The 13861-nt window shown below is 43.3% G+C and overlaps 1 protein-coding gene across 1 annotated transcript; it reads left to right on the top strand.

Annotated features, from left to right (window-relative positions):
• The first annotated feature begins 6004 nt into the window (after positions 1–6004).
• Positions 6005–6436, top strand: LOC124263960 (transmembrane protein 74B-like). The gene has a single exon (XM_046698687.1). It carries the CDS (start codon positions 6005–6007, stop codon positions 6434–6436), a length of 432 nt encoding a protein of 143 aa, XP_046554643.1.
• The last annotated feature ends 7425 nt before the right edge of the window (positions 6437–13861 follow it).

Here is a 13861-nt window from a genome sequence, read left to right as displayed (position 1 = left end):
CAGGGCGCAGACTACTAGCATCTGTCTACATGACGCACAGGGCGCAGACTACTACCATCTGTCTACATGACGCACAGGGCGTAGACTACTACCATCTGTCTACATGACGCACAGGGCGTAGACTACTGTCATCTGTCTACATGACGCACACGGGCGTAGACTACTAGCATCTGCCTCTACATGACACACAGGGCGCAGACTACTAGCATCTGTCTACATGACGCACAGGGCGTAGACTACTACCATCTGTCTACATGACGCACAGGGCGTAGACTACTAGCATCTGTCTACATGACGCACAGGGCGCGCAGACTACTAGCATCTGTCTACATGACGCACAGGGCGACTACTAGCATCTGTCTACATGACGCACAGGGCGCAGACTACTACCATCTGTCTACATGACGCACAGGGCGTAGACTACTAGCATCTGTCTACATGACGCACAGGGCCTACTTCTGGGGGCGTAGACTACTAGCATCTGTCTACATGACGCACAGGGCGTAGACTACTAGCATCTGTCTACATGACGCACAGGGCGTAGACTACTAGCATCTGTCTACATGACGCACAGGGCGCAGACTACTACCATCTGTCTACATGACGCACAGGGCGTAGACTACTAGCATCTGTCTACATGACGCACAGGGCGTAGACTACTAGCATCTGTCTACATGACGCACAGGGCGTAGACTACTACCATCTGTCTACATGACGTACAGGGCGCAGACTACTACCATCTGTCTACATGACGCACAGGGCGCAGACTACTACCATCTGTCTACATGACGCACAGGGTCGCAGACTACTACCATCTGTCTACATGACGCACAGGGCGCAGACTACTAGCATCTGTCTACATGACGCAGACTAGGGCGCACAGGGCGCAGACTACTACCATCTGTCTACATGACGCACAGGGTGCAGACTACTACCATCTGTCTACATGACGCACAGGGCGCAGACTACTACCATCTGTCTACATGACGCACAGGGCGCAGACTACTACCATCTGTCTACATGACACACCAGCCAGGAATTACTCGGCTTCTATGCATCAACCTGACCTCCAGGATTTACTCGACTTCCATGCATCTACCTGACCTCCAGGAATTACTTGGCTTCTATGCATCAACCTGACCTCCAGGATTTACTCGACTTCCATGCATCTACCTGACCTCCACTATTTACTGGACTTCTATGCATCTACCTGACCTCCAGGAATTACTTGGCTTCTATGCATCTACCTGACCTCCAGGATTTACTCGACTTCCATGCATCTACCTGACCTCGAGGGTTTACTCGACATCTATGCATCTACCTGACCCCCAGGATTTACTCGACTTCTATGCATCTACCTGACCTCCAGGATTTACTCGACATCTATGCATCTACCTGACCTCCAGGATATACTCGACATCTATGCATCTACCTGACCTCCAGGATTTACTCGACATCTATGTATCTACCTGACCTCCAGGATTTACTCGACATTCATCCATCTACCTTACCTCCAGGATTTACTCGGCTTCCATGCATCTACCTGACCTCCAGGATTTACTCGACTTCCATGCATCTACCTGACCTCCAGGATTTACTCGACATCTATGCATCTACCTGACCTCCAGGATTTACTCGACATCTATGCATCTACCTGACCTCCAGGACATACTCGACATCTATGCATCTACCTGACCTCCAGGATTTACTCGACATTCATCCATCTACCTGACCTCCAGGATTTACTCGACATTTATGCATCTACCTGGCCTCCAGGGTTTACTCGACATCTATGCATCTACCTGACCTCCAGGATTTACTCGGCTTCCATGCATCTACCTGACCTCCAGGATTTACTCGGCTTCCATGCATCTACCTGACCTCCAGGATATACTCGACTTCCATGCATCTACCTGACCTCCAGGATATACTCGACTTCCATGCATCTACCTGACCTCCAGGATATACTCGACTCGGCATCTACCTGACCTTTTACTATGCATCTACCTGACCTCCAGGATATACTCGACTTCCATGCATCTACCTGACCTCCAGGATATACTCGACTTCCATGCATCTACCTGACCTCCAGGATTTACTCGGCTTCCATGCATCTACCTGACCTCCAGGATTTCCTCGACTTCTACCTGCGAGGTTTGCATTTACCTTGAACGCCACATGACACTTTCTCTGGCCTCATCTACCGCTATGATAATATGGCAGTGTATATTCTTAATGATATGATCAGGGGTTCATCTTCTAAATTTGTGATCGATAATCGACATCAATCGATGATCCATAGTTTATTATCGAGTTCACGCCTGATCGATCATGTCTGTACTCAATAAACAGCCGCTATCTAATGCTTAGTTACTCGTGCGTGTGTGGATTTAGCAATCATGGCGATGAGTGTCTGAACCGAGGTAGAGGTGAGGGAGTCTGAACCCAAGTGAGGTTGCGTGAGTCTGAACCGATTTAGTGCTGACTGAACCGATACAAGAGGGAGGTGTCTGAACCGATGCGATGGTGCGGTTTTGAACCGATGCAAGAGGGAGGTGTCTGAACCGATGTAATGGTGCGGTTTTGAACCGATGCAAAAGGGAGGTGTCTGAACCGATGCAAAAGGGAGGTGTCTGAACCGATGCAAGAGGGAGGTGTCTGAACCGATGTGATGGTGCGGTTGTGAACCGTTGCGGATGTGCGGGAGTCTGATCCGGGATGAGGGTGGCTGTGGTGGAATAGAAATGAGGGTGGGTGCGTCTGGACCCATGAGAGGGTGAACTGTCTGAACCGCTGTGGCTGTGGTTGTGTCTGAACAGAAGCCAAGGTTGAAAAATAGGTGATGATGTTATGAGTGTTACCATAATAACGTCAGATGAACATACTTCACAGGAAGTTCAAATGTTTGTACTCACAGATGAATCACCCGAAGACACACTGGCCTACAAATAACTGTCAGTTAGGATTTCATAGAATCCATATGTATTATTGAACCACACAGGTCATATACACTGATGACTGATAACGTTACTCTCGGATACGTCATCTACACCTTAACGCTATTGATCCTCACATTTGTGTGTGCAGTAATGTAAGCATGGGAGACATGTTGTCCATGTGTACTCCACAACACTGTATTGCACTATGTATCACTGCCTGGAGTTCAGCATAACCATAGCGACAAAGATACGTGCAGTACTAGACATGGACCAAGTTGTTACTCAAGAAACCAAAGGCAGACTGACATATGATACAAGTCGTCAAAAGGATCTATATTATATAATAGTGCGTTATAAACGCTATACGCCCGAATCATGTAAAGGAAATATAGATACCTCTGTAAGATAACCATGGGACATCACATTTATTCCGCACTATTTTGATGGCGTATAAATGATATAATGTCCGTATTATGTATATACATGTACAGTGTATAAGTTGTTTTCACAAGTATATGATACATTTAGGATATACTGATGACACGCTTCAACAGTATGTCACGTGTTGAGTATATACTGCTGCTTCAATAAAATGCTATAAGTACAATATGTGTTTTGCACATTTTTTTCTTGCAGTGATTCCTGTAATCGTGCCGGTTAGAAGCGATCAGCCATTGAGTCTGAGACTGCTCGCTGTTCAATATTTACAATGTGGTGACGCATAAGCTGCGCTCTCCGGTAGTGGTGGCAGGTGGGTGATATTGAACCTGTACCAACACCTGCCGATATGTGGCTCATCTCCAATGTACAGTTGATCTTGGATATAACGTGATAAACGTCAACCGGAGGATGTCCTTGTCCTCTTGATTGACCTCTAGAATGGGAGCACGCGCTCATATCTGAGTTGATGGTGGATGTCATGTGGCGTGGTGTGGTGCATGGCTCCCAACACCGGCCTGCAGGGGGCGCTGCTGGGAAGCTGTGTTTGTGTTCAGGCTGTGGAAGTAGCCGTTTTTAAGGCACGTATTCCGGGGTCAGTGTACACATGGCGGAAAAGGAGGATTAATTGGACGGACGTGTTTAAATACGGCAGCTGACAATAGAAATAATGATCAACATTGTACAATAAAACAGCAATTGGCAGCTGTGATATTTAGAGACCTACTGGATTAAAGAGCATTCCACCAAGACATTTAGCACGTGCGCCTTGTCCGGCATGTGCTTTGAGTGTCCACATCAGCTTCCCAGCATTTCAAGACTTGTGGCTCTGAATAACAGACACTGCCTTGTTGAAACAATGACAGACGGTGTCCTGTTGAAACTATGACAAGCTGTGTCCTGTTGAAACAATGACAGATGGTGTTCTGTTGAAACAATGACAGACGGTGTCCTGTTGAAACAATGACAGACGGTGTCCTGTTGAAACAATGACAGATGGTGTTCTGTTGAAACAATGACAGATGGTGTTCTGTTGAAACAATGACAGATGGTGTCCTGTTGAAACAATGACAGATGGTGTTCTGTTGAAACAATGACAGACATCGTTCTGTTGAAACAATGACAGATGGTGTTCTGTTGAAACAATGACAGATGGTGTTCTGTTGAAACAATGACAGACATCGTTCTGTTGAAACAATGACAGACGGTGTCCTGTTGAAACAATGACAGATGGTGTTCTGTTGAAACAATGACAGACATCGTTCTGTTGAAACAATGACACAAACAATGGTAGATAGTGTCCTGCTGAAACAATGATGATGGTGTCCTGTTGAAACAATGACAGATGGTGTTCTGTTGAAACAATGACAGACATCGTTCTGTTGAAACAATGACAGATGGTGTTCTGTTGAAACAATGACAGACATCGTTCTGTTGAAACAATGACAGATGGTGTCCTGTTGAAACAATGACAGATGGTGTCCTGTTGAAACAATGACAGAAGATGTTCTGTTGAAACAATGACAGATGGTGTTCTGTTGAAACAATGACAGACATCGTTCTGTTGAAACAATGACAGATGGTGTCCTGTTGAAACAATGACAGATGGTGTTAAACAATGATGGTGTTCTGTTGAAACAATGACAGATGGTGTTCTGTTGAAACAATGACAGATGGTGTTCTGTTGAAACAATAACAGACATCGTTCTGTTGAAACAATAACAGAGTTGAAACAATAACAGACATCGTTCTGTTGAAACAATGACAGATGGTGTTCTGTTGAAACAATGACAGATGGTGTTCTGTTGAAACAATGACAGACATCGTTCTGTTGAAACAATGACAGACGGTGTCCTGTTGAAACAATGACAGACATCGTTCTGTTGAAACAATGACAGATGGTGTCCTGTTGAAACAATGGCAGACATCGTTCTGTTGAAACAATGACAGACGGTGTCCTGTTGAAACAATGACAAATGGTGTCCTGTTGAAACAATGACAGATGGTGTTCTGTTGAAACAATGACAGACATCGTTCTGTTGAAACAATGACAGATGGTGTCCTGTTGAAACAATGACAGACATCGTTCTGTTGAAACAATGACAGACGGTGTCATGCTGAAAATTCTCCAAAACATGTCCACACGGCTAGCATATAAGAGCTATGTCAGATATATCTGCTGGTGTTTGTCTGGCACTAGTAGTCATGGCATGATGCGGCAACATGGCTGACAACAGACGACCACAGCAGTCGGGGTATCAATACTGATTACTTTCATTTGTAGAGCCGAAATACTCTCTGCACATACATGGTAACAAAATTCAGAAATAGCGTTCCTTTTATTTATATCTGTCTTAATTGTGGCGCAATGTTTAATATTCTACTCCGTTATTTCAGAAGGGTCGAGGTGCCAAAACAGAGAGAGAAGCCCGCGGTGAGAGAGGCGCCTGCTCTGAGAGACTTTTCAAGAAGTGGCCTATTACTAAACGCCATATTGTGTTCAATGCAGCGACATTCACCTACGTGATTCCTATACCAGTCGGGATAATATCAGGCAATATATATGGATTGTAAAGAGCCACGACATACTTAATACCTGATACAACAAACTTCATGAAGACCACATCATGACCAACACCAACACCAACGACTCCGGACGTTTCCTTGAACCACCGCAGACCTCGCTCGACTATCTGATTCTGTTTGCCATAGGTAGCGTATTCATCGGTCTCATAATCTCCACCATCGGATACATCATTCCCCGGAGCCACACCCCCGACCCCTCACTCACTGCAAGACAACAAGAAGCTGTCGACACCTACTACGCCAAACTCGGCAACGATCTCGACATTTGCATCGTCGTCGGTATGGCCTTTATCGGATTGGGCGGCATTGTGACGTCCGCCGTGTTTTGTAAGACTATTATATGCCGAGAATGTGACGTTGGGGACGAGGAGACCTACGGCCTGACAGACCACCCGGGCCAAGTTGATGGTGAGGGGTACGGGACAGTCGAGGGGGGTCAGTACAGGCCGTTACATACACCGACAAGTGACTAGGTGGGCTGCTTCACGGTGTAAACTGCTGCTACATGTTGGAATATGTCCGACTATTTCCGTGGCCAGTGTTGCTGAGTATGTTTACTGAAGAGCTTTCTCTAAAACCTCCTGCTTTCCATACTTTATGATACAATTGCTGTCTCTGTTGGTTCCTGGTGTTGCTTGAGACAGTGTACCTCCTTTCAGTAAAGTTATGTTAACGTTGGTTCCGGGACATGACACTGAAGTATTCCATAATCAAACCAGATTTATCCTACAGTTCCGCTGGAGATCACTCAGTGGACCAGCACGTGCATGGGAAGCAATGCACGTGCAACAGACTGACACCCCGGATGATAAGCTGTCACGCAAATCACTTCTTTCTCAAAGAATCAAATGAACTCAAACAAATCGTTTGTGACTGGCCAAAATTAAAGGTGGATAAACGTTTTGCTATTGATGAGATAGCAACTACTGGGCCCATCTTGAGATGACATGAAGCCAACCCAGAACGGTGGTGTTTTGTGGGTAGTTCCAGTATAAGACACATACTTTCATAAGATGATAATGGTTATTACTGTTAATACGGCTTTTCAATTAATCCGAAGTCGCAATTACTAGTAAAGTCAAACTAATGTGAACAAGAGAGATGTATATATTATCCTGAGTCCATTTTACCGATTTCTCCAAACTTGAATGAATAAATGAATCTCTACATGCAAAAAATATTCTGTTCATCGGGAAGTAACCAATGTTCATTACTGACAAGTTACACAGATTTATCTCTACTGTCGGGATAAGCAAAGCAAACACTTGAAAGGCGGATCTGACAAAGACATAAATGTTATCAAAACGTTACTGAAGACAGTCACTGTGAACGTAAGGTAGAAAACGCAATCATCATCAAACACAATACCACATTACCATCAAATAACCAGTTTATTTTTAAGTTTTTGGCCTCCTTAAGATATTGTGTATATTTTCTTAAGCCCGTGAGTTGATGCTAATACTATACAGTCACAGATAGTAATACATGTATGGAGAATGTTCAAGAAGCTGTCCCCACTTAGCTCAATAACTTCTTCATGTCCCAACTTTTGAAACGAAGATTATTAAGACACAAATTTTATATACCTGGAAACTCAACCTTATGGATCGTCACCTAGTTTGTACATCAAGACAAAGGGGATGTATGTAATACAACATGTGACAAACACGATAACATAGGGGTGTTACAGCCAGGCGTACCACACCCTCATTCCCTTTTTAATGCTGAACCCTGGTAAAACGTTTGGCAAATCAAGGCAAAAATATTTGTCAGCTCATCATCAATGTTTGCTTTTTTTTATTTCCAATGTATCATACATGGAGGAAATCAGCTGAACTTTGAGAAGACCAACAGGTTTGGAATGCATGACTTGTGAGTTAGATAGTTCGTTAGGTGTGACTGCATGTTCCTGTCGGGCACATCTAAGTGTGTACTGCACAGAGACATATATCTGAATTAAGTAAAATAGTTGCTACTTTCTGGGCGATTGTTACGCCCGGTTGTATTGTTTTCATCCCCGCTTGATTTACGGGGATCCTTAATGTGTGCGTTAGTTGGTGAGAGTTTGGTATCACTTCGCTTTGTCGTAAAGTATTCCAACACACTAACACAAGTCAGCAGCTTACTGTGGGGCGAATCCTAGAGACGATGCCAGTTCGGGCACCGATGCTGACACGCGAGTGTCCATGATAAGGACGAATTATGTCTTTATCCAGCTGCCATATCCTGTGTGTGGAATTAAATGTGGATTGCTATTCACCTGTTGTCCCTGTTTACATGTGAGTGTAATAGACGTGACTGCTTGCAGTGGTTAGTATTAGTGTCACAATCAAGCGTCTGTGCGGACGGGGCGAAAAAATATCCTAGCTCAGGACAAACTCACGACGACAAACACGGGAGCCGAACACGGGAGCCGAGACGTGACTGCCGTCCACTTATGATGACAGCATAAACTATAAAAAACAGAATGTCTTTAATAAAAACCGTACAAAGGTTTAATATTTAAAGATTTAACAAAAATCAGTATGTATATATCGCTTTATCTCGGTCTGAATGAGTAACGATAATCTTAAAGGAGATTATGAAGATTTTAAGGAGGGACGAGCTTCATATCCATACGAGGCAAGCGGGATGTTAATTCCATTTTGGCTTCTCAAAAAATTCAAATGAACTGCTTGATATTTAATGTCTCAACACCAGTATTTAATGTCTCAACACCAGTATTTAATGTCTCAACACCAGTATTTAATGTCTCAACACCAGTATTTAATGTCTCAGAACCAGTATTCCACTGGAGTAACTTGAGGAACACGTCTTGACACATGGGTCCTTTTGTTACAAAATGCCATATGAACTTAAGTGATAAAAGAAACTGGGAAATGCTGGACCACCTCATTGGTACCATCTATATAAGAGCAGGGGATAGCATAGTCTGGGGATAGCACTTTTAGGCAACAGGTAAACATCCTCTTGGACACAAAATCCCATCTCCTTTCCACCTTTGGACGATCTGTTTCTTTATGCTTATGAATTTTGCTCTGTTTGTCAAAGACAAAACAAGGCATGTTTCTCTTCTCCTGTTTTACCTACCTGGGGCTCCTTTGACGAAGCAACCTTTACTAAGGTTAACCCTAACTCCCATTCTTTGACATTGTTACCTTAGTGACTTACGATCACCTTAGTGGTTTGTGATAGGAGGCCTAGAACTAGAAATTACGTTCCAATAGTCAACAGATTTGGATAAGCAGAGAAGCACAGGAAACTCACGATAATTAACAGTTATATGCGATCAAAAAGGTGTGTCTGTCTCTCCCTTAAAAGCCATGTAGAAGTTGGAACTGTACGTACACCTGTTATCTGGTACAAGAAAGCATGGTAAAGATTTTAAGATGAGAAAATACAGTAAAAATCAAATTCATTAGTAACAGTGGCCAGGAATCCGTTGTGTACTGATCATTTTGATGTTATAAGCTAATATAAGTTTGGCATACAAATACACTTAATGTCTATTTTAACCTTAAACCTGTATACAGCTGTATTATAAACCACTTAACTATATCCTAATGTCCAGCGCAAGTATATACACTATGAACATATACCTCCGCTCACAAGAAAATATTTACATTTTCGTTGTGTTGATTGTAATTCCTGCATTCTGATTGGCTGAACTGGTCACTTGCTATTGCATTCATTTAACAAGAAATGCAAAACATTTAGCTTTGCCCGTCAAAGAGAACTACTTTCAACACTACCGGTCGTTGGAGAATCCCATTTACAGACAAGGGAATTATCTTTCCGTTTATCCGTATCATTCGTCCACAGGGCAGTTCACCTTTTAATACCCGAAGCCCGGAAGGACTGAAACAACACACCCGCAGGACTTGCCGCGGGGACCGCACGATGACTTTCGTTGGTCTGAGTTCCACAACTGACATGTGTTCGGGTTCTTGTCCCGAGTAGCATTCTTCAGCTGTATCTACCCGTTCTGAGGAAACCTATACTTGAAGCTGGAGGTTTCTCACTATGCGAACGTTTGTAAGAATCTGCGACGCACAAGACATGCATTGTCCGAAATACCTTAAACCATTTACAACTGAAACTGTGAGGGTTTAATACATTAGCTGTTATACAACACACCATGACTGGAGTGGTAACAACTGCAAACAGCAGCTGTAATATAACACAGCAATAACTGAAGTGGTGAGAGTGCTAAACAACAGCTGCACTACACCACAGCAATAACCGAAGTGGTGAGTGTTCTAAACAGCAGCTGTACTACACCACAGCAATAACTGAAGTGGTGAGTGTTCTAAACAACAGATGCACTACACCACAGCAATAACTGAGGTACTGAGAGTTCTAAAAAACAGTTGCAATATAACACAGCAATAACTAAAGTGGTGAGAGTTCTAAACAACAGCTGCACTACACCACAGCAATAACCGAAGTATTGAGAGTTCTAAAAAACAGTTGCAATATAAGACAGAAATAACTTAAGTGGTGAGAGTTCTAAACAACAGCTGCACTACACCACTGCAATAACCGAAGTATTGAGAGTTCTAAAAAACAGTTGCGATGTAGCACAGCAATAACTGAAGTGGTGAGAGTTCTAAGCAACAGCTGCACTACACCACAGCAATAACCGAAGTATTGAGAGTTCTAAACAACAGTTGTGATGTAGCACAGCAATAACTGAAGTGGTGAGAGTACTAAGCAACAGATGCACTACACCACAGCAATAACCGAAGTATTGAGAGTTCTAAACAACAGTTGTGATGTAGCACAGCAATAACTGAAGTGGTGAGAGTACTAAGCAACAGATACTAAGCAACAGATGCACTACACCACAGCAATAACCGAAGTATTGAGAGTTCTAAACAACTGTTGTGATGTAGCACAGAAATAACTGAAGTGGTGAGAGTTCTAAGTAACAGCTGCACTACACCAAAGCAATAACCGAAGTATTGAGAGTTCTAAACAACAGTTGCGATGTAGCACAGCAATAACAACAGGTACTCTACTATGTGCCGGTAAAAGGGTTAACGAAACACCAAGTTGGAGAAACCGCAATGTTGACATCCTTACGGCAATACAACCCTTATTCTGGTTCCTGTAAATAGGACATTGTTGACCTCTCAGCAATACCTGAAGTGGTGAGAGTGCTAAACAACAGGTACTCTACTATATGCCGGTTACAACAGGTGCTCTACTATATGCCGGTTACAACAGGTACTCTACTATATGCCGGTTACAACAGGTGCTCTACTATGTGCCGGTTACAACAGGTACTCTACTATGTGCCGGTTACAACAGGTACTCTACTATGTGCCGGTTACAACAGGTACTCTACTATGTGCCGGTTAAAACAGGTACTCTACTATATGCCGGTTACAACAGGTACTCTACTATATGCCGGTTACAACAGGTACTCTACTATATGCCGGTTACAACAGGTACTCTACTATATGCCGGTTACAACAGGTACTCTACTATATGCCGGTTACAACAGGTACTCTACTATATGCCGGTTACAACAGGTACTCTACTATATGCCGGTTACAACAGGTACTCTACTATATGCCGGTTACAACAGGTACTCTACTATGTGCCGGTTACAACAGGTACTCTACTATGTGCCGGTTACAACAGGTACTCTACTATATGCCGGTTACAACAGGTACTCTACTATGTGCCGGTTACAACAGGTACTCTACTATATGCCGGTTACAACAGGTACTCTACTATGTGCCGGTTACAACAGGTACTCTACTATATGTCTGTTACAACAGGTACTCTACTATATGCCGGTTACAACAGGTACTCTACTATATGCCGGTTACAACAGGTACTCTACTATGTGCCGGTTACAACAGGTACTCTACTATATGATGGTTACAACAGGTACTCCACTATATGCCGGTTACAACAGGTACTCCACTATATGCCGGTTACAACAGGTACTCTACTATATGCCGGTTACAACAGGTACTCTACTATATGCCGGTTACAACAGGTACTCTACTATATGCCGGTTACAACAGGTACTCTACTATGTGCCGGTTAAAGGGTTAACGAAACACCAAGTGGGAGAAACCGCAATGTTGACATGTCCTGGAGATTATCTGTCAAAGTGTACTTGTGGTTTCGGTGAAAGCGAATATGTTACAATCTGGTCCCCTGAAAGGATGAATAGAGTGTGCATGTTGGGGTCAAACAAGGTCAGCTGTAGTATAGTACACCGCACTAGGAACGTGCGCCAGAGTGCACTGCGATTGGACACATGCGGAGACTTCAAGGCAGACATACGGTGACAGTAAAAACACATATTTGGAACCCATGTATTTCTGTTGGAATGTGCCGTGTCCTGTTCCCGATACACTTTCCAGTCTTTTACAATGTTTCTTGTGCGACATCTCCACATGACGTGTTTTTATTAAATATCAACAGATATAAAGTGCTTGTTAGCGTCATGGACATGCGAGTAGCGATATAGTTTAGTCTGGACATAAATGTACAACGCCCTTGATGACGGCATGTTTAATGCCATATTGCCAATACACAGATATAATCTCATCAGTTGCTCGGGGACACGAATAGCTTAAATGGTAAAGGCTCTGCTGTTTCGTCCTACTGTTCGTTGGTTCAAATTCATACAACTACGTAAAGCACTCGCAGCCCTTATCCTTACGGCAATGTAACCCTTATTCTGGTTACTGTAAATAGGGCATTGTTGACCTCTCGGCAATACAACCCTTATTCTGGTTCCTGTAAATAGGACATTGTTGACCTCTCGGCAATACAACCCTTATCCTTACGGCAATACAACCCAAATTCTGTGTCCTGTAAATAGGACATGGTTGACCTCTCGGCAATACAACCCTTATTCTGGTTCCTGTAAATAGGACATTGTTGACCTCTCGGCAATACAAACCTTATTCTGGTTCCTGTAAATAGGACATTGTTGACCTCTCGGCAATACAACCCTTATTCTGGTTCCTGTAAATAGGACATTGTTGACCTCTCGGCAATACAACTCTTATCCTTACGGCAATACAACCCTTATTCTGGTTACTGTAAATAGGACATTGTTGACCTCTCGGCAATACAACCCTTATTCTGGTTCCTGTAGATAGGACATTGTTGACCTCTCGGCAATACAACTCTTATTCTGGTTACTGTAAATAGGACACTGTTGACCTATCGGCAATACAACTGTATTCTGGTTACTGTAAAAATGGGACATTGTTGACCTCTCGGCAATACAACCCTTATATTCTGGTTACAACTCTTACTGTAAATAGGACATTGTTGACCTCTCGGCAATACAACTCTTATTCTGGTTCCTGTAAATAGGACATTGTTGACCTCTCGGCAATACAACCCTTATTCTGGTTCCTGTAAATAGGACATTGTTGACCTCTCGGCAATACAACCCTTATTCTGGTTCCTGTAAATAGGACATTGATGACCTCACGGCAATACAACCCTTATTCTGGTTCCTGTAAATAGGACATTGTTGACCTCTCGGCAATACAACCCTTATTCTGGTTCCTGTAAATAGGACATTGTTGACCTCTGGCAATACAACCCTTATTCTGGTTACTGTAAATAGGACATTGTTGACCTCTCGGCAATACAACCCTTATTCTGGTTCCTGTAAATAGGACATTGATGACCTCACGGCAATACAACCCTTATTCTGGTTCCTGTAAATAGGACATTGTTGACCTCTCGGCAATACAACCCTTATTCTGGTTCCTGTAAATAGGACATTGTTGACCTCTCGGCAATACAACCCTTATTCTGGTTCCTGTAAATAGGACATTGTTGGCTTCTCGGCAATACAACCCTTATTCTGGTTCCTGTAAATAGGACATTGTTGACCTCTCGGCAATACA

Source organism: Haliotis rubra, unplaced genomic scaffold (genome assembly GCF_003918875.1).
Source record: "Haliotis rubra isolate DU_JTF1 unplaced genomic scaffold, ASM391887v1 Scf90, whole genome shotgun sequence".
Lineage (NCBI taxonomy): Eukaryota > Metazoa > Mollusca > Gastropoda > Lepetellida > Haliotidae > Haliotis > Haliotis rubra.
This window is presented reverse-complemented; position numbering and strand designations above follow the sequence as displayed.